This window comes from Ambystoma mexicanum, chromosome 8, assembly GCF_040938575.1.
Source record: "Ambystoma mexicanum isolate Mex_15411 chromosome 8, UKY_AmexF1_1, whole genome shotgun sequence".
In the NCBI taxonomy this organism is placed as follows: domain Eukaryota; kingdom Metazoa; phylum Chordata; class Amphibia; order Caudata; family Ambystomatidae; genus Ambystoma; species Ambystoma mexicanum.
Window position 1 is genome coordinate 1,427,195,077 of NC_090929.1, and position 24,413 is coordinate 1,427,219,489.

The 24,413-nt window shown below is 46.6% G+C and overlaps 1 protein-coding gene across 2 annotated transcripts in view; it reads left to right on the forward strand.

The window, feature by feature from the left end:
- The window catches only part of MMS19 (MMS19 homolog, cytosolic iron-sulfur assembly component), a 1,998,114-nt gene that overhangs the window by 445,376 nt on the left and 1,528,325 nt on the right, over positions 1 to 24,413 (forward strand). For both annotated transcript variants that reach the window (XM_069611573.1, XM_069611574.1), the window contains exons 7-8: positions 18,708 to 18,836; positions 20,115 to 20,176. In XM_069611573.1, the coding sequence (XP_069467674.1) occupies positions 18,708 to 18,836; positions 20,115 to 20,176 (191 nt within the window). The remainder of the gene's footprint in view (positions 1 to 18,707; positions 18,837 to 20,114; positions 20,177 to 24,413) is intronic.

Genomic DNA, 24,413 nt, shown 5'->3' on the forward strand with positions numbered 1-24,413 from the left:
TATTGAAATTTGTGTGCTTTCATAACTCTGCCTTTTCCCTCCCTTTTTAATAACTTATTAGAGTGCCATCTTATGTTAAGCGCTCACCTCTGTCTGAAAATAAGTGGTGTTTCTCATTAAGACATGTCTAATAAGTAATCAGAGTTGTATATATATATAATAGTGACTGTGTGTTGAATTTACTTACCTCTCTTTGTGCTAGTGTAATTTACATGTGTCTTTAAATAATTATATTCTTTTACCCCAAAGCTCTGGTCAGTGTTTGCTTGGGCTACTGTATCTCTGTACCTATTGTGTATACTCTATATACTGCCTAACTCATCTTGAGAGAAGTCTGACTGCTCAGCCACAGCTACCAGGTAAATCTGGGTGGTACAGACTGCTACCAATTGGGTTTACTGCCAACCACCTGTAGTCCTAAATCTTTTGCAGTGGTCCCTAAGGGAACTGCACAGGTTTCTGCCTAACAATTAATAGGAATCATGGCCAACCATAGCCTTGCCTTGTTCCATCCAATCTCTAAACCATCCTATCCTTACCTTAGTAACGTGTAACATAGTCAGTATCATCATTGCAATCATGCCTTTGATTTATCTTGCTAACCACCGTTTCTTTAGTCATTTTTATCTTGTGTAAATCTTAAACTATCCATCCTACTTCGAGTGATCCGACTGGTTCTGCCGGGGCGGGCACTGGGGATTTGGTGTGGAAGTCATAAATCAACTCCAGAGCTTACTTTGTCCCTCCTTGGTATTCTAGCCGGAATGCTCTAGTCTAGAGTAAATATTTTCTTGTCCAAACTGAGTTTCTTTTTTCACTACCCAATTTTTCTAAAAACGCCTCATTAAACATTGCATATCCATCAGTTTAGTAGCTAGAGACTTCATTTCAACTCCGGATTATACCCAAGACCCATAGCTACATCCCAACCCAAAAACCACATTCAAAATCAGTGTTTTTCACCCGTTTTTCTTAAAAAACGTTTGGTTAATTTTAGGCGGGAATCCGCAATTTTGCTGTTTTCCATGTGTGATTTTTATTCAAAATTATTTTTAACCTTCCATTCAGATTCAAAGTGTTTACTTTTGTTCAAACTATAGCTCATCTTTCCAATGTTGCTCCCATAGAAATGTTTACTTATTTAAGGATTTTTGCACACATTCATTATTTTACACAGCCATTTCCGAATGTCATTTTAAAGTGTAAGATCCGTTTTTCTCTCTTGTTTGGGGAGGGAAGGTCGGATTCAAATTATGTTTATCATTCCTCATTCCTGATTACCTGCTGCTTCCTTATATCTATTTAGAATTGTTTGTGTGTGGGTTGAGGAATATTGCAGGGGGAAATCCTAACTTAAGTGCTATCTTTCCAAACAAGCCAAAAGTGATCTTTTCTCTGGTATTTTATATTTTGTGTTGCTAAAGAGTGGATTTAAGTCCCTTACATACCTTCCTGTCTGTTATTGTCACCACATTGGTGATTGCTGGTCCCTATTAAAGGTATATGTTTGATTTGAATTTTAAATAAATAAATAAATATTACCTTTACCAACCAGCCTGATTCCTGGTCCACTGTGACCTGGGGTATTTGAGAAGGGGTGCGATATGAGCAGTATATCACTCAGCATATTGAACCTATAGACATAATAAAATAAGCATTTCAGTTGTTCGCTGCATTCTAGGCTAAGACCAGGTTGTATCGCCTGATTGAAATACTTAACAGTTTACCTCAAATGGGTGGAGCTGTGTCCTGCGTGATTCTCATATATTCGTATGTCTGGTTATCAAAAGGTTCGAAATGATAAGAAATTACACATACTGACTAGTTGAAGACCTCTGAAGTTCTGAGCCAAAACGTGGGAAAAGCAACTCTTCTGCCGTTTTATGACAAATTGGAGCTGGTCAGTCCACTGGATATCCTAGGAACGCTTTCAAAGACTCCAAACTGCAGGGCAACAAGAAGTTGTTGAATGGGTGTTCCCACCACTCCAGAGGGTCGAAGCACCAACAAAGGTCTTCTAAGATCAGTAGCGAGACAGGACTCCACCGGGACTGCAGCAAAAGTTGGTTGCCAGGCCTTCTCGGTATCGGACCACAGGTCTTCCGAAGCCTTCACAGCTATGTAGGATAACTTGGCTCCTCATCAGATCTCTGAAGAATGGCTTCAGGACTCCTTTTCTTATGGAAAAACTCAAGTGAGCACAAACTCAGCCCAACCAATGAAGATCTGCTCATCGCACACACCCCAGCAGTGGTCTAATCCGGGACCGCTGTTGATGAAACTCATACATACACTCCAGACATACAGAAAACAGTTTGTGTATTGGGACTAGCCAGTCCCAACCCACCTCCTGGCTTCCAATACACATGACCTGCATTAGCCTGCGAAGAGCACTGCTTTCCTGGGCACGTGCATGACTATTAAAGAATTTTCCTGACCTGAGAAGGCAGGAAAAAGGCAAAAAGACAAGATGGCCAGAGAACAAATGAAAAACCTTGTGGCACGACCATGTTAGGCCACTAGCCACATTTAGTAGCCACACGCGGTAAATACAAATGAGCTATCTAAATATTTAGTAAAAATCATGAAAAAGTAGCAGCTGCCACTAGTTTGTCCTTGGGCATGCTTGAAAGCAATAATACCCGCATTGCACTACATTGGAAAATGCTGTGTGCAATAGTAAAAGGTTACCCAAACGGATAGAAAACTCAAAAGACTAAGGGAAACATAGTTTCCCAGAACAGACCGTCTGAAGGACTAGTCGGTTTCCCCATGACAAGTGAGCAAAAGGCCAGTGGAGTCAAGTTGAAGGCTTCTCTTCAATGCAAAAAGTCAGGACAAAGTGCAAAAACAAAGGCAAAAGGTTTGGGGTCCATAAAATATGGAGGAAAACTTGCTCCACAAGAACTTTCCTAACAGGCTCCTGTAACCTCTGATTTCCCAACCTTGGATAGTAAAGTCATTCAGGTTTATCTGGCTTCCATAACCCTTGTGGCTTTCCCAGCCTCAAATTTTAGCACTCCCCAAAGTCCTCTGGTCCTCTGTCAGGCTTGCTTTTGGTGTCTGCCCGTTTACGTTTTCACGACTTCTGTAACCCTTTTGACTTGACCAGCCTTGCCTTTCTATTTCCTAGTGCTCCCCAAAATTCTCTGGTCCACTGATAGGCTTGTTTTGTCTCTGTTCTGGTTTGTCTGATTCCCATAACCCTCATGGCTTTCCTACCCTTGATGCACACTATTGGCCCCCCTCCACAGCGTTAACTTTTTGGGAGTGTTCACTTATCTTCAGCTGCCTAGCTCTGCAGTCAACACGCTTCTATTGTGGAGTTCGTGGCTCTGGGTTATCCGCTGCAGTCTGGTTTCAGCATTGGGTAATGGGCCCCAGGCCCACCACGGGTTCTGTGACATCGTGCCACCAGGCGAGACCGTCATTTTACTGCCTTTGTCTCTTTCCCGACTTTGGCTTCTCGGTCAGTAAGGATACCAGCCTTCAGGTGTGTCACAAACGTCGTTAGCTCTCCACGCTACCGCTGGCTCTGTGGTCTAGCGAGGCTCCACCCCTCCAGGAAATCTTCCGTCAGAGGACCGCCTCTGCAAAGATTCTCTCCTCTTTCTTCCATGTTCCTTGTGGTTTTATGTAAGTCATCAGGCACAAAAGGGATGTGTTCTTTTTTTAATGTGGCCTCTAGGTGGAATTCAGCGTTACCTGAAGACAAAGAGGTTGACAAGCTATTGGTATTGGGAGAGTCCAAAACAGCATCACAATAAAAGGATTGGGTTATTGTTCTTTGACACTGGCGTGCAGGTGAGATCCAGCACCACCTGAGGCTAAGAGATAGAAGAAATGTCACCATTCGGTAAATCCAAAACAAGGTTCACAGTCTTTGATACCCCGGTTCCCTTGTATGCGGATAGCGTGTTCCGGACAGAGTTCCTTATCGGAATGAGAGTCCTTGTCCCCGAGAGTGGAGCCACTCCTAGTGAGGTACCACTTGCCCGATCCCTAGGGGGGAGGGTCATGCTGAGCAGGTTTATCTCTCTAGCCTCAAAGGGAGTGGCTCCTGTGACAATTCACAAGGTGCCGTCACTTCTGCCCAAGGGGCAGCTCTTCTCCATGCGGATAGGGAGGTGCTGCCGCTACCTAGTAGTTCCCCTAGGGGTGGTTCAATGCAGGAGGACCTCATGGGGAGGAACTCCCCCTCTGGGGACAAGGACAATCACCTGAGGTACGAACCTTTGAATGTTGTCACTCCCCAGCATTCCCTAGACATCCTCACTGTTCAGAACCATTTTGTTGAAAGTAAACCTATGTATTGTTACACAGGAGATAAACCTAAAGCCAAAAGTACTAAAATGAGCACAAGCACAGGAGACATGAATGTCATTGACTGTGCTAGTGTGGTACAATGTGGCCCTAAGGAGGCATGAGGATTAAGTTATCAACAGACAAAGGACTTTTACAATCTGCATGGGAAGAACTGGATACAAGGTATAAAAAGTAACAAAGGACTTTTAAATGTGTCAAGCTCAGCCATGTCAAGTGCGACAGTGTTAAACCCTGCTGACTCAGGCAGCAGGTGTGGAGGTGAACCAGCACAAGAGATCCAAGTGCTGTCGAAAGACAGGAGGAAAGAGGATGCTCGTGAAGTGCCGTGGGAGTCCTCCATGAGTTCTGCAGGCGTGAACCCTAGCAGAGGACCGAGCAGGAGAGCGGAACCGTGGAACAGATGAAAGAAGTACCGCACAGCTGACTGAGCAAGGGCAGTGAAGCAGCAGAGCTGTATAGAAGACCTGTGTAGAGAGACGTGACCCAAAACCTGTACGGTAAAAGTAATAAAAGACTACCAACACAATCACTGCACCGCTTTGCAAGGAAAAACAAGGTTTATTATACGCAAAAGTCTCAGACGGTCCCGTGGAACTGGACTGACAGCTTGTCATGCCCCAAGAAGTTAAAGGTTATTGTGACGAATCTAGGAAAGTCATCACGGACTTCCTCGGCAAAGACTCCCCCATGTGGCCAAGGAAGGGCAGAAACTGCCTGACTCTGACACTAGGGGTTGCTATCTGTGGGAGGACCACATGGGGGAGGAGTGGATGGCTCACTAGGAGACCTGTCGTACCCCCCCTTTGTGAGGGATGATAGTCACCAGTCATTGCCTTCCCAGCTATTGTAATCTGGAACTTCCTGTTAAAAACCACAGAAAAACATACTTTTTTCTATGGGCCTTCTGGGACGAGGAAGAGGGCTCGAGTAATGAAGATCACGCCTGCCGAGAACCACACAGTGCAGGCTAGTTCCGAACAGCTGAAGTAATGAGCAAGAGATGCTCTACTGGGAGAGACATGCAATGCCACAGTAAGACATTTACTTGCTGACTGCACAAGGGCCCCCAACCTCCCCATGTAAGAGCACATATGTTGCCCTTTCCCCTTATCTGAGTAATAAATGCCATACCAAAGAAAGAAAACATCCAGTGTGCCTGTCTCCTTTTGTTACAAACTCCCAACCTCCTCCATGTAATAACATTCATCATGTTGGCTTTACCCAAAAATTCCAGTAACACATTAAGAAAACATCCATGATATAATGCCCTTGGAGCAAATAATCCCTCTACCGCCTACAATAGCTCAAGACATCAACAGTGAATTAAAACAAAGACAAAGCAAGCAAAATAAAGATTAAGGAACATGACCCAGGCATGTTTGAAAGACTCAGCTAGTTGCACAGATGTCATCTACTGTCAGAAGCAGGCATGAAATGTCCAATGGTACAGTAACTGCAGCGGAGACTAGTTTTGTGGGCCAATGCAGGACAGTTCAAAGACTTCGGGCACTTTGCAGGTGCCAGTACTGACCGATTTGACTGATTAAATGACCTTTAAAATAGGCCAAAAACCATCCCCAAATTGTGCCCCTGAATACTATTGCTGGTAAAGCACTCACGTGGGGACAAGTCTCAAATCCTGCGTAGGCCAACCAGCCCCTTCATCCCTCCAAGGTGCGAACATTAAATAACATTATATTGGGCATCATAATAATTATTACAGCACTTCGAATCCGGGAAGGCGGCGTCGGCATGAAGCACTAAGTACACCGATAGTATATATAAAATGATTTATTACTCAGTTTGTCATAAGTCTTGAAATGCGATGTACATCTGTCCCTGGTCAGAGGTTGTTTTGATTCTGTATTCCAGCCCAACCCCGGTCAGAAGGGTTTGTTTGAGAGGACAAAACATATGTAATACTATCATAGATGGGTTACGATCAACTACATGCATAAAGTGCACGTAGTGGCTTTGAACGACATGTAATACACAACGAGAGCAAAGCTCAGGTTGTCCATGATATGCTTGGAACCTTTGGGTGGAATATAGCCAATAGGTGAACGCAACCCATCTGGATTTGTGTTCTGTATGGTCCCTTCTGTCACAGTTGCACCCCTCTGCTGTCCTCCTGGGCCAGCATTGCATGAGGTAAAGTGAGGAGGAATGAGGGAGAACTTCAGATTGAAGTGGGTGGGGCTCTAGGCTTTCTCTGCTTCCTTCGGGGACAAAATACTCTATCAATCTGTCATGACCTCAAAGCAGTGTATAATGAATTCCATAATGCCCTACTGTGATGCTCGAGGAAGCATGCAGTCCTGCCTGAAGACTGGTGTGTTAGGCTGTAGGGGGCAGCTTGGCACGAAAACAGCATGCATCCCAGCTAACTGGTGAAAGGAGAGCATGCACGCACACTGCAGGAATAGACCGGACAACTGGCTCGAAAGGCTTTCGTCACTACGCGCCTCTGATACGGGCAGACCGTTATCACGCCTGTGTCAATATCACGCATGGCTAGTCCCCCTGCCCTTGAATGATAGTCGAAATACTTTTATCTCCCAGAGTATGCCCCATTACTGCAGCACAAGTCGGGGGGATGGGTATATTTGGCTCAACATGTTAACCTACGTAAAGCAATACAATTGTTAGCAGTTCCATGCTTGTCTGTGGATAATGGGGGCCACGTTCTACGCCTAACTTCACCATTTTACTCAATACTGTGATCCTGGCCAAATGACGTTATTTTGCCATCAGCAGGCACGCACACAGCCATCATACAGCATAAACTCACTCAATCGCACAGTCTGCATAATTCACCCACCGTGCATTGCACGCCTACACACAAACCGCATCCATCATACACATTAAAACACCCTCGCTCGCTCGCACATACACTTAAAAAACGTATTTTGTATTTCCTGCTACTGGCGAAGAACTCCTCTACAAGGGGATTATCCGGCTCTCTGAGCTGCACCACGCTGATAGGAACCAGGAAGCAGGGGCTATCCAGTCCTTGCTCCCTTGTTCCATCCTGATCCTGTCATGTGCAAAGGGTCGCTTCCATTTACAAAGAAAATGCTGCAAAGCGGGAATAGATCTTTCATCCCTCGGTGCAACAGGAACATTTCTTTGAAAGAAATAATTTCTTTCAGAAGTTCAGTCCCGACTTCTGAAAGAGAAACGATTATTTTCAGATGCTTCTGGCGACTGGACAAAAGTAAGTCACAGTTCCAAAGATTCCCTTCATATGTAAGCTAATTAAAGATGCCAGTGGCTATGATTAAAAGTAAACAAGTTTGGTATAGTTCAGGTAAGTAAATTCACTCAATCCCAGACATTAGAATGGGTCTAGTAAGGGATTTTTGGACAGGACTCCATCAACCAAAGTCAGGTAAGAGTAATTTTACGACTATGTAACCCTCTGGAGGGCAGTGAGGGAGTGCGGGGGGAGAGAGGGAGTTGGAGAGGGGAGAGGGGAGGTAACGCACAGGCATGATAACTTGCAACTGATTTCTTAAAACATCGTGCCAAATGTAATTTGTTCATTAAATTAGTGTAAAGATTTGAAATACTATAAATTCCCTGTTTCGATAGTTTGACTTCAACCTCCTTCCAAATACCAAATAAAGCAATCAGCGGCGCTACATTTCCAGTGTTATGGCAGTAATGCCAAAAATCATCACAGCAGATTGCCTAGTTCTTACATAATTATGAAGCAATCTGTTCATGTATAGAAGGATCATTGCCTAACAGGATGTCAAAACATGCTGAGCAGTTTCAAGGGCATTAGGTGCTTTGCAGATGCAACATGTTCAAAGTTCCCCAGGAACGTGCAATTGAGGTCCCTTAGTGGTCAATGTGGAGAGATGATTAATCCTTCGTAATAGATGCAATCGTCTAACTGCACTGGATGGGCATTTAATCAAGTTGGGTTAGGTCTCAAATATAACTAATTTAAATAGCTATGACTAAAATATCGCTTTAGCGATCCTATATGACTAAAATTTGAGACCCAGTCCCGCAAATCTAGTTTACTTACGAATTCAACTTTTAAAATTTACGACTATCATTAGTCCAATCTGGCGTCCAGTTAATCTGCTTGAACAAGTTGCACACTGCTTTTCCCCATACATGCAGCTTACTATTATGTCCATAGTTCAAACAAATTGGTGCCCAAAAGGTTTAACAATGGGCACTCAGGATCCTTAATCTTTTTACATTTTTGTTATTTATTAGCATTTGGTTTTACAGTTGAAAAACCTTAAGCTTTTTCTTTTAGCAAAAAAAGATAACCTTCTAAAACAGTAAAGAGTAGAAAGAAGAGTATAAAACACAAGAACCATTTTAACACTTAAGCCTTTTAAGGAAAGGAATTCTTTTTTTTTAAAAAAACACGAGAAGCAGGAAAGCAATTAAAGTTCTAGAGTGATAAGGTAATTTGGCCTTAACAAAGTATGATGTTAGCTCCTCCAGTGGTTACCTATACCTCATCTGTCCACATGAGTAGATCTTTCAAGAATCCCAGGACACCTATAATCAGCGAATTACTGTCTCCAAAAAGGATTACTGCCCACCAATCGGCTACTGTTCTGGTTGTGAATTTCTGAACAACTTTGCCCATCCATCTATTCCTCTGGGTGTTTAAAGTAGGGCAGAACATAATCAGGTGCTGTAGAGTTTCCATTTGCTCTCCACACCACCTACATATGTAATCTCTTCCGGTCTCTGTTTTCTTGCTTTCAATACTTCTTTAGTAGGCATTACATTTATCTGCACTCTCATGAACTCTTTTCTGCGCCTGCTGCATGGGAATTTTTTCAAGTACTCTTGGGGTTTTCCTCCTGCCCTAAGTTTAGGGTCTTTCTGACCATACAGCTTTAGAGATCGCACGTTGTCTCTAGTGTAGATCCAGTCAAAATCCAAAAGTTTTTTTCTCAACTTTGACAGGATTGGTCATTCGATTCTCTTCTGAGCTGTTCAATTCTTTCAAAGTAGACGGGCAGCAGTTTTTCTAAGTGTTTAGCCTCAAATCAACTTCTTGTTGGCGCGCCTGATTCAAAACCTTAAAGCCTCTTTCTCGATTGTTCAAGAGGCATTTACGAAAAAGAAAGCAAATGTTTTCCATTGGACACCTGACCAGAGTGAGTTAATTCCCAATTCTTCTCGCACTAAGTCAAAAGGAGTGCATGACGGGAGAACCAACACCCCTCTCCAGTAAATACTCCAAATTTGGCCACAGATCTTTCGGAAGTAATGGCGAAGTTTCGCAGCCATAAGTTATAATCGGCACAACCTTCATGGTATAAAAGTCTATGACCGGTTGTAGTGTAAACGTACAATATTTCTTGATGATTATTTTTCCTTGAGAAGTAAGGTTTCTCATTTTTAGTCTGTCTGGTCTCCTGTGGTGCATCTACTGCACTGTTATTGATCCAGATTCCCAAGTACACAAGACTTAACATTTCTGCAAGTTTTTTCTCCTTTCAAAAACCATTCTTGTTTCCCAGAAGGTTTATGGGCGATTTTCAAGGAGAATGTCCGGATTTTTGTTTTTGCGACATTTACTTTAAAACTATTTTCATCCAAGTAACTTGCTAAAGCGTCCAACTGCCTCTGTACACCTACCTTTGTTTGGTCAAGCAGAATCCAGTCTGCATAGAGCAGACGACCTACTGCAATTCCTGCAACACTAGAAGGAAGCATTCTGATTTGTTAAAAGGCTAGGGGTATGTCTGAGATGAATTGGTTGAATAGCGTAGGGGCCGAACTACAGTCTTGTTTCAAACCCTTTTGTGTTGCTATTGGCGCAGTAAGGTTACCTTTGTTATGCAGTCTGACACACATATTGGTATTCATGTGTTGAATAACTTGGCCCATAATTTCGGTCTCTTAATTGCGTCAAACGCTTGAGCGAGATCTACTGATGCCATACGTACCTTCATCTTTGGTTGTGCTTTTACGCTTGTCTTAATATGATTGATCAAAAAAAGGTTGAGGGAGGTTCCTATTCCCTTTTCGAAACCTGCTTGCCATTATTCGAAGTGACCAGAAGCCCATCCTCCAAGAGTTCAGGGCTTGCAAGATTAAGGCACGAAAAGATGTCGCTTATGGACCCGCACAACGTCTGCCTGTGGTGCCTCGGCGAGAGCCACGCCACCGATGACTGCGATGAATGGCAGTCTTTGACGTCGAAGGTCTTGTGGAAGAAGTTGTCTGTAGGTAGGGTTTCCAAACCCCGTAAGTCAAAATCGGCGGGGCTTTCGACTGACGATTTGTGGGGCGACTCTCCGCGTCAGCGTAAGTCCAGGGGTTCTCGGTCCCAGAGTGGTTCCCGCCATTCCTCTGCCTCTTCTAGGCATTCGTGGAAGCGCTGTCATCGGTCGCCTTCCTCGTCCGAGGACTCCACCAGACGGCGGGTTGCTTGTCCCAACAAGCATTCATCGCCGGCGGAATGGGACGCGTTTCGCAAGGAGATGATGGTGATTTTCGAACCGCAGGGCACTGTTCCGTCCCCCCGTTTGACAGAAGCCGGCAATGAGCGCGCTAGGGCCACCGCTCGTACGCCTTCGGGCTCGGGTGGTCGGCGCGATCATCAGGAGCCGTTGAGGTCCCGATCGGACAAGGTCGATCGCACTAGCCGTGCCAGGTCCAGGTCCCGGTCCTCGACGCCCTCGAGACCATTGGAGCCTGTCAAGCCTTTGAAGAAGGCATCGACGCCGTCAGCGCCATGTCCGTCGAGGGACTCTCTCGATGCTCCGAGGAAGTCATCAGCGCCGAGGCCGTCTAAGGACACGCTCGGGGCTCCGGCCTCAAAGCCGTTTCAAAGTCATCGCCGTCTCGCTCGACGCCGATTCCGTCGACCTCCTCAATGCCTTTTGAGGAGGCTTTGCTGGAGGTACCCCGGAGGACGGTCGAAACTCTGAGGAAGGCCCTGAGTAAATCAGTAAGGCCTGTGTTTGAGCCTTTTTCTGTACCCTCTTCCAGGGATTTATTCCAGCCTTTGGATTACATCTCGTAGGTCGATGAAGGTTCAGATGTGGAGGGGTTTGTACCTCCTGAGGTTCCTGATGACCTGTTATCTGGTCATAGCCAGATGGAAGATGTGCGTCAATCCTTACATGACGCCAGTGGTCTGGACACCTCCCCGGAGGTCTGAGCCTGGTACACACACACCAAGTCTTCGTACTGGCGTCTCATGTCGAGGGTGACTGAGTACTTGGGGTGGTCTGCTCTACCTGTGGATTTTCTGCAGGATGACCTGACAGATATTTTGGACCATGGTCCACCCACTGACCCGGTGCTGCCATTTCATATGGCCTTACAAAGAAGGGTGGCGGGGGCTTGGACTGCTCCGAGAGTCTCCCGGCAGTGAATAAGTCCCTACTGAAAGAATACCGTCCAGCCAGTGGCAACCCCGGCTACTTGTCTGCGCACCCCACTCCGGAGAGTTTGGTGGTTCAGGCGGCTACGGCCCCAGCAAAGCAGGCTGCGTACCCTACCATCCCTCCGGATAGGGATGACAATCGCTTTGACGGTTGGGCGAAGAAAGTGTTTTTATCTGGGGGTATGGCTTTAAAGGCAGCAAACTCCGTTTGTGCCTTGGCAATATTCACTCACACTTGGAATTGTGTATGTTTGGCGGCTGAACATATACCCGAAGGGGAGGAACGGGATGGTTTTCTTGCCCTCGTTCAGGATGGCAAGGATGCCATGTATGAATCCGTTCAGTTGTGTCTGGACGTGGTAGACTATGTCAGCCGGTCCATGGCAGTGAGCAGCGTGATGCGCAGGTTTGCCCATCTTTTTGGCAGCAAGGCTGACGAGAGCCTTGAGAGGTGGCAGACCTCCAAAGCTGCAGCGAAGTCGTTGAGCGCTGCAGTACGTCAACCTCTGCCTTTTTCGTCCTAGGGTCAGCAATGGAGGGGAGGTTCCTTTCGATACTAATCTTCCTTTGGTAGATCGAGGGGAGCTCCCAGTGAAAGGGGCCAACGTAGGGGTACCAGAGGTGGTAAACCAGGTACTCGAGGTGCCAAAGCCGCTCGGGCAGTTGCCTCTTTGCCCTCAAGCACTGCCGCAGCCGCTTCCACTTAGTCATGAGGCCATGTCCCATGGTTCGCCAGTTGGGGGGAAAGCTGGCGCAGCATCTTGTAGAATGGTGTGCCATTACTTCAGATGTGTGGGTTCTGGAGATCATAGCCCACGGCTACTGTCTTCCTATCTGGCAGAGGCCTCACAATCCACCGGGGAAGCTCTCTTTGAAGGATCCACTCCTTGCGCAGGTAATCCTATCCCTGTTGGAGAAAGGTGCCTGTAGCGGAGAGGAACAAGGGATGGTATTTCCCTTTTATTTCTGATCCCGAAAAAGGACGGTGGATTAAGACCCATCATGGACTTGCGTGGTTTGAACAAACTCCTTAGGAAGGACAAGTTCAAGATGGTTACTCTCTCTCATGTCCTCCAGGCCCTTCAACTTCACGACTGGTTGGAGTCTCTCGACCTCAAGGATGCTTACTTTCATGTGCTGATTCATCACAGGAAGTACCTGAGGTTCGCGGTTGGTGACTCGCATTTTGAGTTTCGGGTCCTGCCGTTTGGATTGACCTCCGCCCTGAGGGTCTTCACCAAGCTAATGGTGGTGGTGGCAGCGTATCTCAGGAAAGGGGGGGATTCACGTCTGCCCCTACCTGGACGATTGGTTGATCAGGACGCGCTCTACAGAGAAAGTCCTGGATCATCTGTCACCTGCCACTCTCTTCACAAGCTGGGCTTCTCTTCAATTTAAAGAAGTCCCACTTGACACCTACCCAGTGGCTCCAGTACATCGGAGCAGTGCTCGACATATCCCTGGGGCAGTGTTCGCCTCCCCAGGTGAGGGCTCATCACATTCTGCAGATGGTAGACCAGTTTCAACATGCCCAGAGTCTCCCGGCATTTGAGTTCTTGAGGGTGCTCGGCCTCATGACATGCTGCATTCTACTGGTGCCAGAGGCCAGGCAGCAGATGAGATCTCTGCAGTGGCCTCCAGCAGGATGTTGGATCCCGTTCAGGTGCCACCCTTAGTCGCCCAGGATCTTCTGTGGTGGGCCGTCAAAGGCAATCTGATGAAGGGGGTTCCATTTTGGCTAACCTGTCCGGAGGTAACGATCGTGATGGATGATTCCCTCACGGGATGGGGAGCTCATGCCAACGAGTTGACAGCGGTCGTTGGTCTCAGTCGGAGTCCAGACTCCATATCAATCTGTTGGAGCTGAGGGCCGTCAGGCTAGCCCTGAAGGCTTTTCTGCCGTCTGTACGGGGGAAGAATGTCCTGATTCTGACGGACAATACAGTGGCCATGCACTACCTCAACAAAAAGGGGGGGAGCAGGGTCTCTCCCACTGTGCAGAGAGGCGATGCAGCTCTGGTTCTGGGCCATCCAGCAGGACAGTTCGATCTCGGTAGTTTATCTTGCCGGAGATGAAAACGAGGTGGCGGAGGATCTGAGCAGGCAGAGCACGGTCTCTCACGAGTGGGAGCTGGCTCAGGAAGTTTTCTTGGAGATCTTTGCCTTTTGGGGTTCCCCCACAAGTGGATCTCTTTGCCACCAGTGTCAACCGGAAGTGCGAAAGATTCTGCTCGTGGGAATTTCCTCCAAGAGGAGCCTTAGGGGCCGCGTTCGTAGTGGTGTGGTCCTTCCAAATGCTGTACGGGTTTCCTCCAGTCCCCGTCATTCCGCTAGTGTTGGGGATGTTACGGAGGTTCGGTTCCCGAATGATCCTCATTGCTCCGGCATGGGCCAGGAGAGCGTGGTACCCAGACCTTCTCTACATGTCCATCTGCCCACCACGCCGTCTTCCCTATCGAGTTGATTTGCTCTCACGGGAGGGGGGGTCGGTTCTCCATCCAGAGGTCAAGTCTCTCAGCCTTCATGCTTGGTATCTGAAAGGTTGAGGTTGAGATATAAGGATTGGGACCTCCCTGAAGCCGTAATGGAGGTGTTGCTTTCGGCCAGAAGGCCCGCAACAAAGTCCCTGTACCATTGCCATTGGAGGAAGTTCTGCGACTGGTGCAGGGTAAAGAATGTGGATCCTTTTTCATGTGCCATTCCTGTGGTTATGTCTTTTACTTTCGTTAGCCCGCAAGGGCCTGCAAGTGGGTACCATTAAGGGTTACCTGGCGACGCTGTCCATATTTAAGCGCTAGTCTGAGGAGTGTTCTTATTTTAAGATTCCTTTTGATTTCTCAGTTTCTGAAAGGGCTAACTAATGTGTTTCCTCCATCTCCTTTCCAGGTGCTGGGTTGGGATTTGAACCTAGTTCTGAAATTCCTAATGGGAGCTCCGTTTGAGCCCTTACATTCTTGTCCTTTGATACTGACCTTTAAAACTGTATTTTTGGTTGCGGTTACTTCCACTCACAGAGTGAGTGAGTTGCAGGCACTTTCCGCCAAGCCACCTTTCACGGTGTTCCAGAAGGACAGGGTTATCCTTGGGGTTCGTCCTTTTCTTCCGAAAGTTGTGTCGGATTTTCATTTGAGCCAGAAGGTAATTCTTCCGGCATTCTATCCTCCTCCGCATTCTGGTTAGGAAGAGGAGAGGCTCCATTGTTTGGATCCTAGGAGAGCTTTGAGCTTCTATCTTTCACGGATGTCCCGGGTCAGAGTGGACGATCAGCTATTTGTGGGATACGCTGGAAGGCGTTTAGGTCAAGCTGTTTCTAAGCAGACTTTGTCCCGATGGATCATCTTGACAATCTCTGAATGCTACCGTCTGGTGGTTAAGGACCCTCCGGTAGGCTTACAGGCCCATTCAACTAGGGGTGTGGCTGCCTCTACTGCTCTGCAGAGGGGAGTTCCCATTCATAATATTTGTGAAGCAGCCACATGGGCCTCTGTCCATACTTTTGTAAAACACTACTCCCTGGATTCTATCCATGGGCAAGATTTGGCCTTTGGTAAGGTGGACCTATATTCTGCAATTTGATTGAGCATTCTAAAATTCTAAATTCTTTCCCTCCACCATACGTTGGTACTGCTTTGGGAGTCTGTCATAGATGTGGAATACGTCGGAGGACACAATCCCCTCGAAGAACAAGTTACGTTCTTACCTGGTAACTTGCTTTCGATGGGATGTTCCGACGTATTCCACATCGCACCCTCCCAGCCTGCCCCTCTACAGAATTTCTTATCCAATTGCAGCTTAAGTTACCGCAAGGCTTTCTGTAGTCATACTGGCAGAAGATTGGTGCCACACGTTCTGGGGAGAAAACTACAACTGAGGCTAGAGGCGTCGTGCATCCTACATATAACATCCGGTGACGTCGGCTCGACGGAGGCCCTCGAGGGACAGCGTATCGACGTCATTGACGTGCGACACCGACGCTGACATTTTTTCCAAATCAGCACAGCTGTGGTGATTACTGTCATAGATGTGGAATACGTCGTAGGAACATCCCATCGAAAGAACGTTACCAGGTAAGAAAGTAACTTCTTCTTCTTCTGTATATGCTTTCTAAGAGTAGCCGGTATGTGATATTGTCTTTGCAAGCAGGACTTCCATTTCTGTTAGTCCATTTCTCCTCCCCAGAGCTATTCATGTGTCTTTTGTTAATTTGTTAATATTAGCTCTTTTCTCGTTCATTGTTAGGAAAGGGAGTAATGTTTTTTTTTTTTATACATGCTTTTGGTTTTATAGGCACGAATTCTGATGGTAATTCATCTGCTTGTGTGTTGATTTCATCATTCACTTGCTTCTTTCTCATAGTAAGTCACTGCAAGTCTCTTACTGGTAGGGGTATAAACTTAGTTGGATGATCGTCCACTTCTGAGTCAGACTCTAGGGGCTCAGGTTTCCGTAGTGCGTTCAAATGCCCATTTTTCCAGACGCCACCTTATTTTTGTGGAGCTTAGGTTTGAAGGAGACTGTTCTTGCTGGAGCAGAGGTTAGGAAGTTCTTCCTCCTCTATATATTTTTTTTCCTGGGTTCTCAGTTTCAAGGACCTTTTCTTTTTTTTCTTTTAATGCCCCTCCTTTCTCTGGCTGTTATATCCTTAATAGCGTTTATATAGAGGACCCTTTCCTTCTGAGCTTCAACTCTTTTGGGACCGACGGTGACAAATTTAGTACCGCCCTCCAAAATGTACCTTCTATAACTTTTAACGAATGGTAAATCTGTCATTTGAAGTGCTTCCAGTCCGTAGGCTATAGCAGGACAAAAGCGCAGTTTGTACAGCAAAGCTATCAACGGATCGCTATAACTGGCGGTACTACTTGCAATTTTGTTTTCAAGGCCGTCTGTAAAGTTGCTTTATGGCCCTTCTCAGCAATTACATCTGTGTACTTTCCTTGACCAAACTCAAGGCCAAGATATTTGTACACCTGCACTAGTTCAACTTCAGCTTCGGCGAGATACAAAGGAGATTTCTTGCTGTTTTTACTGCCATAGTACATGAACTTATTCTTTGCCACATTTAAGACCAAATCGTTATCCTGGACATACCTGCAAAGTTCCATGGCTGTCCTACGCAGACAAACCTACATGTTGTCTAACCAAACCATATCGTCCGCATAAGACAAGCCATTCCACGTGCACACCAGCTAGTTTAGGGAGACTATTGTTTACCATCCTTAAAACGGTCAGGCAAGTTAGCGATATAGAAGTTAGAGTAGAGGGGCCAAAACACCGCCCTGTTTAACCACTCTTAGTGGGGATAGGATCAGTGTCAGCCCCACCACTCTCCAACTGTACCTGGATCGCTGTTTCATGCAATTGCATAATAGTGTCCAGTAACCAAGAGGGGGGTATACCATAGCTGCCTAGTTTCTGCCAAAGCTTCAGGCGGTTAACCGTATCGAATGCAGCTTTCAGGTCAACGCATAACACCTAAAGAGCAGTTGCGCCCTTTAAACATGCAGTTACAATTAGCGTATCGAGCATTAATATATTGTGCACTGTAGCCAAACTGCTTTGAAAACCTGTTTCGAATGCTCCCATTATGTTGGATGAATCGACCTACTTTTGAAGCTCCCCAAGCAAAAGTGTGGCAAAAACCTTGCTGATCACGACCAACATAGACTATAATCGATAAGTCGACACATGTTTCTACTTTCTTTTTTGAAGACCGGAATGAATATGGATCGACTCCAGGACATAAGAATCTGCCAGGCTTGTCTTAAGTGACTTAATACGTTTATGAACCTGTGGTGAATTTATATATTTGTATCCTTTAGAGTATTGTGCAGTAATACTACCTGTTAGATTCATTGTTCAGTGTGTCTAGAAGCCTAAAATAAATAACTTTGTTTTATACTTGGTGGCTAAATTGAATTATTGTGTGCCTTACTGTGTGGACTAATTGAGGGCCCTGACCCCACTCGCACTCTTCCGAGAATAAGCCTTGGCTGCTCATCCATGTACCTTGATTGGGTTTTGGCAAACCTCTGAGCTCCCCGTTCATTATAACTAGGGTGGCCTCCTAAAATCTGTCCACCAGGCCAGATTCTAGAAATCCATCTCAACAGCAACCTGTTTAAAAGAGGAGTGTGGAACTTGTGGGAAACAGCAGGGTCCACCTCGGGGAGAAACAAGCACGAATTCTGGCCCATACCCCGACTGCCAGTTGACACCCGACAGACACCTTGTGCTTCCTCCAATAAGGCATGCTTCAAATTTCAAGCAGCCCTTTCTCTGAACGCAAGGTTCTCGGCTCAAATAACTGTTTATTAGCATGTAGCCTATGGTAATGAGTGGAGTTTCCAGTCTGCCCTATTCTCTCATCGGATGCACGTTTGTTGCACATGGGCTGCAATGTACCTATGAAGGAGAGGCGGCGAGAGCGCAGAAGGGTCTCACAGTGGCAATGTGATAGTTGAATGGAACCTGTCTTCAAGAGGCCAGTGGTAGGGGAGCTGGGTTGCACGTTATGCCTTGTAAGGCCTACTCCCCTCTTCCCCTGACTAGCCAACTCCCCCTCAAGTTTGCCTGCCACCTCAGACTATACTCCCAACCCCCCCACAGACTGCTTCCACAGGCCTAGCCTTTAACGCATCAAAACTATCCGATTTCCTGTGCTGACCTCCAATGTTCAATTTACAGATTCTGGTGAAAAATGCCAACTTGCCTCATTCTTCTTGATAGTTATTAATTTGAGCAAATGTATTAGAGGGAATGTTTAGCTCCAAAGTAATTCCTAAAGAGTAACCCTTGAATGGGGCTTGCAAGGAATTTTGGAAGGCTTTTGCTGCAGTCTCTTTTTTTTATCATTTAGGGAAAACCTGTTTATACTGTTGCAGCCTGACGTATTTCATGATAAATGGTGTATTTATTGAAGGTCTCTGACTTGATAAGTCTGACTGATCCAAGGCCCATTCATTAACTGGAATACTCTGTTTCCCCCTCTCCATAGAACTGAAAAGTATTGGAGTTGACTTCACGTTTGGATTTATTCAGGTTATGGATGGGGAGAAAGACCCTCGGAACCTCCTGGTGGCATTCCAGATTGTCAGAGACCTTGTCTTAAAGCGCTATGAGCTGGGTACGACTTTTGTGTACTTGTTGATGCATTGTCAGTCTATGTAAATGGATTTCATTTTTTTTCCCAAGCAGGTCAACTTTCAGTGCAGCTCCTCTGAGGCCCCTTCTTAGTATTCTGACAAAAATAGTGAATTCCTCGTTGAGTGAATTTCACGTGCCCAGGGATCTTAAAAATTCATGGATAACTCTGCTAATAAATAAACCTGGATTAGATCAAGACATACCAGGAAATTATAGACCTATCACAAACCCTCCATTTTAGCTGAAGATTTTGGATAGGGTGGCCTATAAGCAAATACTGTAACACCTGACAAAATATGATTGGCAGTCCGGCTTCAGACCAGGGTTTAGGACTGAAATGGCACTCATGGATCTGAAGACAAATATGTTGCATAACGTGAATAATGGCCAAAACATGCTGCTGATATAACACCTGTCGACTGTGTTTGACTTGATGGAACATTCACTTCTGCTGCATAGACTGAAGGAAGTTGACAATTTTTGTGAAATTTAGTGGTGGCATGGATACGCTTGTTCCTGGAGGACGGATCTGTTAGGGTCTGCAATCGGGACGCAGGAGCCTATTCAGTCCCCCTGCGTTATGGTGCACCACAGGTGTCTGTCCCCCTTGCTGTATTATTTTCACGGCCCCCCTGTGTCAATTGTTGGAGTAAGGGTGTTTGTTTTTCGTACTGCCGATTTATACTTCGTTTATCATCTGTCTATCTGCCAACTACGGCGTGGATACACATTTTATTAATGAGATATTTGATCTAATTCCATAGAGGAGGCAGGAAGAAATTACACTGGCTCCCAGTGAAAGCCAGGATACACTTTAATTTAACTATAGTCCACAAATGCCTGGATGGCTCGAATCCACAATATCTAGCAGAACGCATAACCAAGAAGTCTGTGGTGAAAATGTGATTTCAGATGATTGTAATTTGCTGGTGATACCAACAGCTAAATTAGCTCAAGTGAACAAGGATCCTTTTCACATAGCAGCTCACAAACTTTGGAACTCAATCCCGCCTGAGCTCAGAAGGGAAGAATCACTGCACAAGTTTAAGTAAAAATTGAAGACCCATCTTTTTAAATAGTCCCCCAGTGTTCAGTAGTCTTTGCAGGTATTCTAGGTTGGTCCTATTTGTTGTGTACTCTTGTCTGTTTCCTTCTTTTAGGTGTCGCACTCTGCGTCCGTATGCCTGTGGGCCTGTTTGGTTTGTGCGGTACAAATTTAATTAAGTAAAGTAAATCTATTTTGTTTTTCTACTTGCAGGACCCTTTGTGGAGGAGCTATTTGAAGTCACGTCCTGCTACTTTCCTATAGACTTTTCTCCTGTAAGTAGCACTTGTGCATGCTTTCTCATTCTTTAGTTTCCTGGAATTGTGGTACATAGAAAAGGGGTACCAGGCGCAAACAGGCCAGGTATTCAGTATTTCCATCATGAATATTCATTTTTAAAAAAATATATATTTTATTATTTTATAAACAACACTTAAAACATTACAAGCAATGAGGACTTCCATGTTAAACTTCACAGCATTACATTATAAGTCACTTTTTTTGCAGTCCCCCCCCCCCCTCCCACCCCTTTAACTCGAGCCCTTATATTCTTGCTGTCATGCCACTTTCTTCGGGCGTAGCTATTGCCGTTCTCTTTCCGAATCATCACTGCTATTGTCGGCCTGGGAGGGGCCCGCCAGTTGATGCGATTAAGGGTCCCACCTCAATTCTGGGCCGATGGGCTGCTTTCCAGCACATTGCAATTCTCTGTTTGGCCAAGATGTAGGCCAGGTCCCTCATCTTACTGATATGCCTCAGGTTGCACGGTCTAGTAAACCCCCCCCCGCCCCCCCAAGCATGCATACCCCAGCTGACTCCACATCCAGCGTAATCCCTTTCCCAGCTAAGCGTATCTTCAGCTCTATCCAAAACCTTCCCATCTCCGGGCACGCCCAGAACATGTGTAGCATTCCAGCCTCCTCCTCCCCGCACCGAGGGCATCTCTGGATCACCGGGCCTCCGAACTTGGCAATTCTGCTGGGGGTCAAATACACTCGGAGTGATATATAGTTGGATCTGCTGGAGCCTTGCATTACGGGACACCTTCTTATATCTTTGGGCTCTATCCCATTGCCCATCTGACATGGGGTCTTCCCCGCATTGAGCCACTACGCCTCCTGCAGGGAGAACTGGGTTGGGTTTCCCACAGTCTGCCATGCTCTACGCCACATCCCCCATCCCAGCACCAGCAGCCTCGCCATTCCCAATACCTTTGGTTTAGACAACCACACTGTCTCCCTAAGGAAGCATGGAGCAGGATCCCTACATAGCAGCCTGGTTTCTGCCATTTCTTCTTCCGACAGCCATCTGGCCACATATTGCAACTGTCCTGCCAAGTAATATAATTCAAAATTCGGCAGGTTTATACCCCCCTTGTCGCACGAGTTTTGTAGTTTCCAGAGGGCCACTCTGTTCCTAGAATTATGCCATATGAATCCCCTGCACAGGCTGTGGAGTTTAGCGAAGAAGCGCCTAGGGATCGCATACGGGATGTTTACAAAGAAATGTAACCGTATGGGCAGGATTACCATCTTAATAAGGGCCACTCTGCCCATCATAGCCAGGAGTAGTCTGGGCCAGAATCCCATGCTGTTCTTAATACCTCCCACTGCCTTTTCCGTATTGTTTGTTCTTCTCCTGTCATATGGTATATATCAATACCCAGGTATCAAAACATCTTGATTCGCCAAGGTATTGCCAAAACCGGTAGGTTCCTCGGCAGGGTGCATCTATACCTCCCCAGGGGGAACATGCTGGATTTCTTGGGGTTTACTGTTATGCCCGAAATGGTAGCGTATCGTTCCTTCACCTCTAGAACATATTGCAGGTTTTCCTCTGGGAAGCGCAGATATAAGAGTATATCATGGGCATACAATGATATGAGATGTGACCCCCCCCCCCCCCAGCAGTGTGGATTCCTTTCTCCCTGTATTGTTGCCTGAGGCAGACTGCCAACGACTCCAACGCAAGAATATACAGCATGGGCAACCAGGGGCAACCCTGTCTAGTTCCCCTACTAAGCTGCCATTTGTCAGATTGTGGCTTCCATTTTAACCCTTGCTATTGGGGAACTATATAGCATTTTGACCCACTTCAGGTATCCCGGTCCCATCCCGTATTCTCTCAGGGTCGCTAGCAACCAATGCCATCTCACTGAGTCGAAGGCCTTAATTGCGTCCAACGAGACAATAATTAGTTCGCCGGGGTCCTTCTCTGTTTGATCGATAATATGGTGAAGTCTCCTATGGTTGTCAGTTATGTTCCTGCCAGGAACATAGCCTGTTTGGTCAGGGTGTGTCAGTCTACCAATAACCCGCTTAAGCCTGTTTGCCAGCACTGCTGTGAGGATTTTGCTATCCTGGTTAAGCATCGATAGAGGTCTATATGACCCACATTCTGCGCCTGGCTTACCCGGTTTTAGGAGCGGGATGATCACTGCCTCCCGTAGGGACTCCGGCAGCCTACCACACTCGAATGCCTCGTTAAGCATGGCCAGCAGCGGGGGGAGCAGCTCTTGTTTGTATGTTTTATAAAATTTGCTAGGGAGCCCGTCCGACCCCGGCGCTTTACATGTGGGCAGCTGCTGAATCACTCTCTAGTTCTTCTATAGCGACTGGGGCATCCAGGTTTGCCCGTTCCTGGTCATCTAATGTGGGCAAGCCTATGTCTTCTAATGTTTCTCGGATCTCTTGTTCCATATCTTCCCCTACATCCTCATAAAGTAGTTAATAGTATCTGAGGAACTCTTCGTTTACTCCTTCCTGGGTATCCCAGATCTGGCCCTCCTCCCCTCTGAGTTCCCTAATCACTGGTTGTGACGTCTCATTTTTGTATAACCAGGCCAGCAGTCTGCCCGGTTTGTCTCCGCCCGCATGTTGCCTTTTGACATATTTCTTGTAGCTCACCTTACATAATCTGTCCCAGTGCTCGCTGCTGGCTTGTTGTAGCGACTCCATCCTTGCCGCATCCTCCCGTGAGGTGCCTCCCTTGTGTATTATGTCCTCCAACTCCCTCTCAGTTTCCTGCCCTGGAGCCCTCTAGATTTTGATATGGCTACACCCCGCACCACCACTTTAAATGCTTCCCACACAGTTCCCTCAGATAGGACGCTTCCGGTGTTAATGTCAAAATATTCAACATCAGGTCCTCCTGGAAGCCCGGGTCCTGCAGGGCCTCAGCTCTGAGCTTCCACGTCAGGATACGCGCTCTAGGGGGTTGGTGTCGCCATTCCAGGACCAAGGGGAAGTGGTCCGAAAGCACTCTGGCCCCCTACTCTGCGCCCGACACTACTAACTCAGCAGGAGCGAACATATAATCCAGCCTCATGTGCAAGTTATGTGGGGCCGCGTAATGTGAATATTGCCTGTCCGCCGGGTGTAGCTGCCTCCAAACATCTACAAGTGCAAAGTCCCTTGTAACAGGGCCTGTAATGCGTTTGCGGCCGGGGTGGGTTTGTCTGCTTTACCATCTGATCTATCTAATATGGGATTTAATGTACAATTAAAGTCCCCTCCCCATAGGATTGCGCCGCCCAGTAGGGGGCTAATTTTGCCATATCGGGACCTAAAATAAGTCGCTGAGTCCTGGTTAGGGGCGTATATGTTTTTAATGCTCACATCCCGGGTTTCCAGCATCCCCCGCACTGCTACCATTCTACCTTCCGGGTCTATTGTAGACTGCATCAACTGAAATGGTACATGCGGTGCCACCCAATAACTCCCTTCGCATAAGCTGAGTATGAGGCTCCTGTAATGCTCTCCTTCCACTTCCTCTTGATTACGTCTAGTTTTTCTCTAGTAAGGTGGGTTTCTTGTAATAAAGCTATGTCAATCCTCATTCTTCTCAGGTACATCATAACCTTGTTACGCTTCAAATAGCTATTGAGGCCCCTTACGTTCCAGGTCACCAGTCTAAGGCTACCCGCCATCTAGTGGATAACCCGCCTCCCCTCCCAGTTTCCCCTCCCGCCTGGTTTGACACAACATTTGGCTCGTTCCTCTCCCTTCCCCCCCGTTCCCAACTCTAAACCACTGCACACAACCCCTTCCCTCCCCCTTCCCAACAAGTGCCCAGCTCCATCCCTGGATCTCGGCCCCCCCCCCTGCATTTGGTCCTGCCTTGGAATGCCTAGGCCAGGAACCCAGCAGGGTGTCACCGGACTACCAGTGACCTAACTAAACTTCTCATTGTGGGGATGTGAGGGCTGGCTCCGTAAAGCTCCCATACTAATACCAAAGTTTCTAGTGCCAACAGATCATGCATATATCTATAGTCCTAGTCACACTCCCCCACAGGTGATATCCTGTGCTATATTCAAGTCCCATTTTCATAGGCTGCGGCACCCTGAGTGTCCCAGACACATGTTACTTATCTTCGCCTTCTTCTGTCTGGATACCCGGTTCTTGGGGGCAACTCTGTGCGGTTCCATGTAATAATGTCGCCGCAAAAATATCGCCGAAAAATGGCCGTTTTTTTTGTGGCAACATTATTGCATGGAACATGCGGGGGACA